General features: G+C 55.9%; 1 protein-coding gene across 1 annotated transcript; it reads left to right on the top strand.

Moving 5' to 3' along the window:
* Positions 1 to 457: 457 nt before the first annotated feature.
* On the top strand, positions 458 to 2,218 carry LOC123520648 (cuticle protein 18.6-like). Its single transcript, XM_045283134.1, has 2 exons — positions 458 to 493; positions 1,775 to 2,218. The coding sequence occupies exons 1-2, from the start codon at positions 479 to 481 to the stop codon at positions 2,129 to 2,131; spliced, it is 372 nt and encodes a 123-aa protein (XP_045139069.1). The 5' UTR covers positions 458 to 478; the 3' UTR covers positions 2,132 to 2,218.
* Positions 2,219 to 2,651: the final 433 nt, after the last annotated feature.

Here is a 2,651-nt window from a genome sequence, read left to right on the forward strand (position 1 = left end):
AAGCTAAACAAGCCAAAAAGCGTGCATGGATGCGTTCATGCTTAGTGGTAGAACCAATGCACGTAGAAGCAGCTTAAAGAGACGCGGCAGGTCTTGTGGTCTTGGTCTTGGTATGTAAACAAAGGCGGAAAATTTGACGGAAACGATCCCTATCGTCTGACAAATTCATGCGATAAGTTCATGCGGAACGGTGAAAAATAGACGGAAATCGCATTAATCGACGGAAAAAGTGCTAGTGTGACACCGCCTTTAGGTTAGGGAGGGTGTGTTAATGTTGCTGTCAGCTTTCTCTCTCTCTCTCTCTCTCTCTCTCTCTCTCTCTCTCTCTCTCTCTCTCTCTCTCTCTCTAGTTGTAGAAGATTGGGGAAATGTTTTGGGGGTTGGGGGTTGGGGGAGGGTCTGGTGTGTGGCGGGGAAACGTACTTAAGGAGATGTGTTGCCTCCGTGAAGCCAGACAGTCCCGTTACCACCCACCAAGATGATGTGCGCTAAGGTGAGCCGCCAACACACACACACACACACACACACACACACACACACACACACACACACACACACACACACACACACACACACACACACACACACACACACACGCGCGCGCGTTAGAGCGCTGGCTTCACAAGCCAGAGGACCGGGGTTCGATTCCCCGGCCGGGTGGAGATATTTGGGTGTGTCTCCTTTCACGTGTAGCCCTTGTTCACCTAGCAGTGAGTAGGTACGGGATGTAAATCGAGGAGTTGTGACCTTATTGTCCCGGTGTGTGGTGTGTGCCTGGTCTCAGGCCTATCCGAAGATCGGAAATAATGAGCTCTAAGCTCGTTCCGTAGGGTAACGTCTGGCTGTCTCGTCAGAGACTGCAGCAGATCAAACCGTGAAACACACACACACACACACACACACACACACACACACACACACACGGCCCGGTACCTCAGTGGTTAGAGCGCTGGCTTCACAAGCCAGATGACCGGGGTTCGATTCCCCGGCCGGGTGGAGATATTTGGGTGTGTCTCCTTTCACGTGTAGCCCCTGTTCACCTATTAGTGAGTAGGTAAGGGATGTAAATCGAGGAGTTGTGACCTTGTTGTCCCGGTGTGTGGTGTGTGCCTGGTCTCAGACCTATCCCAAGATCGGAAATAATGAGCTCTGACCTCGTTCCGTAGGGTAACGTCTGGCTGTCTCGTCAGAGACTGCAGCAGATCAAACAGTGAATTACACACACACACACACACACACACACACACACACACACACACACACACACACATAGACACACACACACACAAACACACACACACACACCGTGTAGTGTAGTGGTTAGCACGCTCGACTCACAATCGAGAGGCCCGGGTTCGAATCCCGGTAAGCGGCAAATGGGCAAGTCTCTTAATGTGTGGGCCCTGTTCACCTAGCAGTAAATAAGTACGGGATATAACTCGAGGGGTTGTGGCCTCGCTGTCCCAGTGTGCTGTGGAGTCAGTGCACCGAAGATCGGTCTATGAGCTCTGACGTAATGGGAAGGCTGGCACGACACCGTGGTGAATTACACACACACACACACAGACACACACACACACACACACACACACACACACACACACACACACACACACACACACACACACACACACAAACACACACACACACATGGCTGGTGGACCGTTGATCTGCCAGTCCTAAAAGTTACGGGTTGAGTCTTGTCTCACTTAATTTCCACGTGGGAGGAAGAGCGCCGGCGTCGTAACTCTGTCACAGCAGTGTTGTGTTGCAGGTTGTGATCGTGGCTGTTGCCGCTGTGGCTCTTGTCGCCGCCGCGCCGCGCCCCGACAGCCCGCCCCAGTACGGCCCGCCGCCCCCTCACTACAAGGAGCCCGGGATGCCCTACGACTTCGCCTACGCCGTCAAGGACGACTACACCGGCAACGACTTCGGCCAGAACGAGAGCAGTGACGGACACGTGACCAGTGGGTCGTACTACGTGGCGCTGCCCGACGGCCGCTTGCAGAAGGTGTCCTTTACGGCGGACCACAAGGCCGGCTACGTGGCCGACGTCACCTACGAGGGCGGGGCCACCTACCCCGCCCATCCCGCTCCGCCCGCCTACGGGCCCCCCGCCCCCTACGCCTAGATCGCCCCACCATTCCCCCTGGACAGTAACTTATTGACCCCGCGCCTCCGCGGGACACCGCTCCTGTAAATAAAGGCATCGCTGTACCCCGCCATTGTTTCCCTCCTTCCACACTCTCCTGCAGGCACCTGCACACCATGGACTGAGATTGGCGCCTCTTTACCCACCAGGCAGCAAGGCATGCCTCTTCTTTTCCTCGTACCTTGGGCAAGCCAGACATCACCGACCCACACGGCACGCACCACACGCCAGAGGCCAGGCCCCACAGGATACTGCTGGAGGGTGAGACACCACCTGCGGCCACCGCAACCCGCCTCCTGTGTCTCACCCACACCTCCACCTGTCGGGCACATAGGTGGTGCGTATTCACCCATACAGGCACGCCAGCAGGAATGCATACCATCACTTCACCACGCCTGCACACCACCACACCACCACAGGCACCAACACACCCCCACACCACCACACCTCCACACTACCACACCTGAACACCACCACATGCATCTCCACACCTCCACAC

This window comes from Portunus trituberculatus, chromosome 7 (assembly GCF_017591435.1).
Source record: "Portunus trituberculatus isolate SZX2019 chromosome 7, ASM1759143v1, whole genome shotgun sequence".
Classification (NCBI taxonomy): Eukaryota; Metazoa; Arthropoda; class Malacostraca; order Decapoda; family Portunidae; genus Portunus; species Portunus trituberculatus.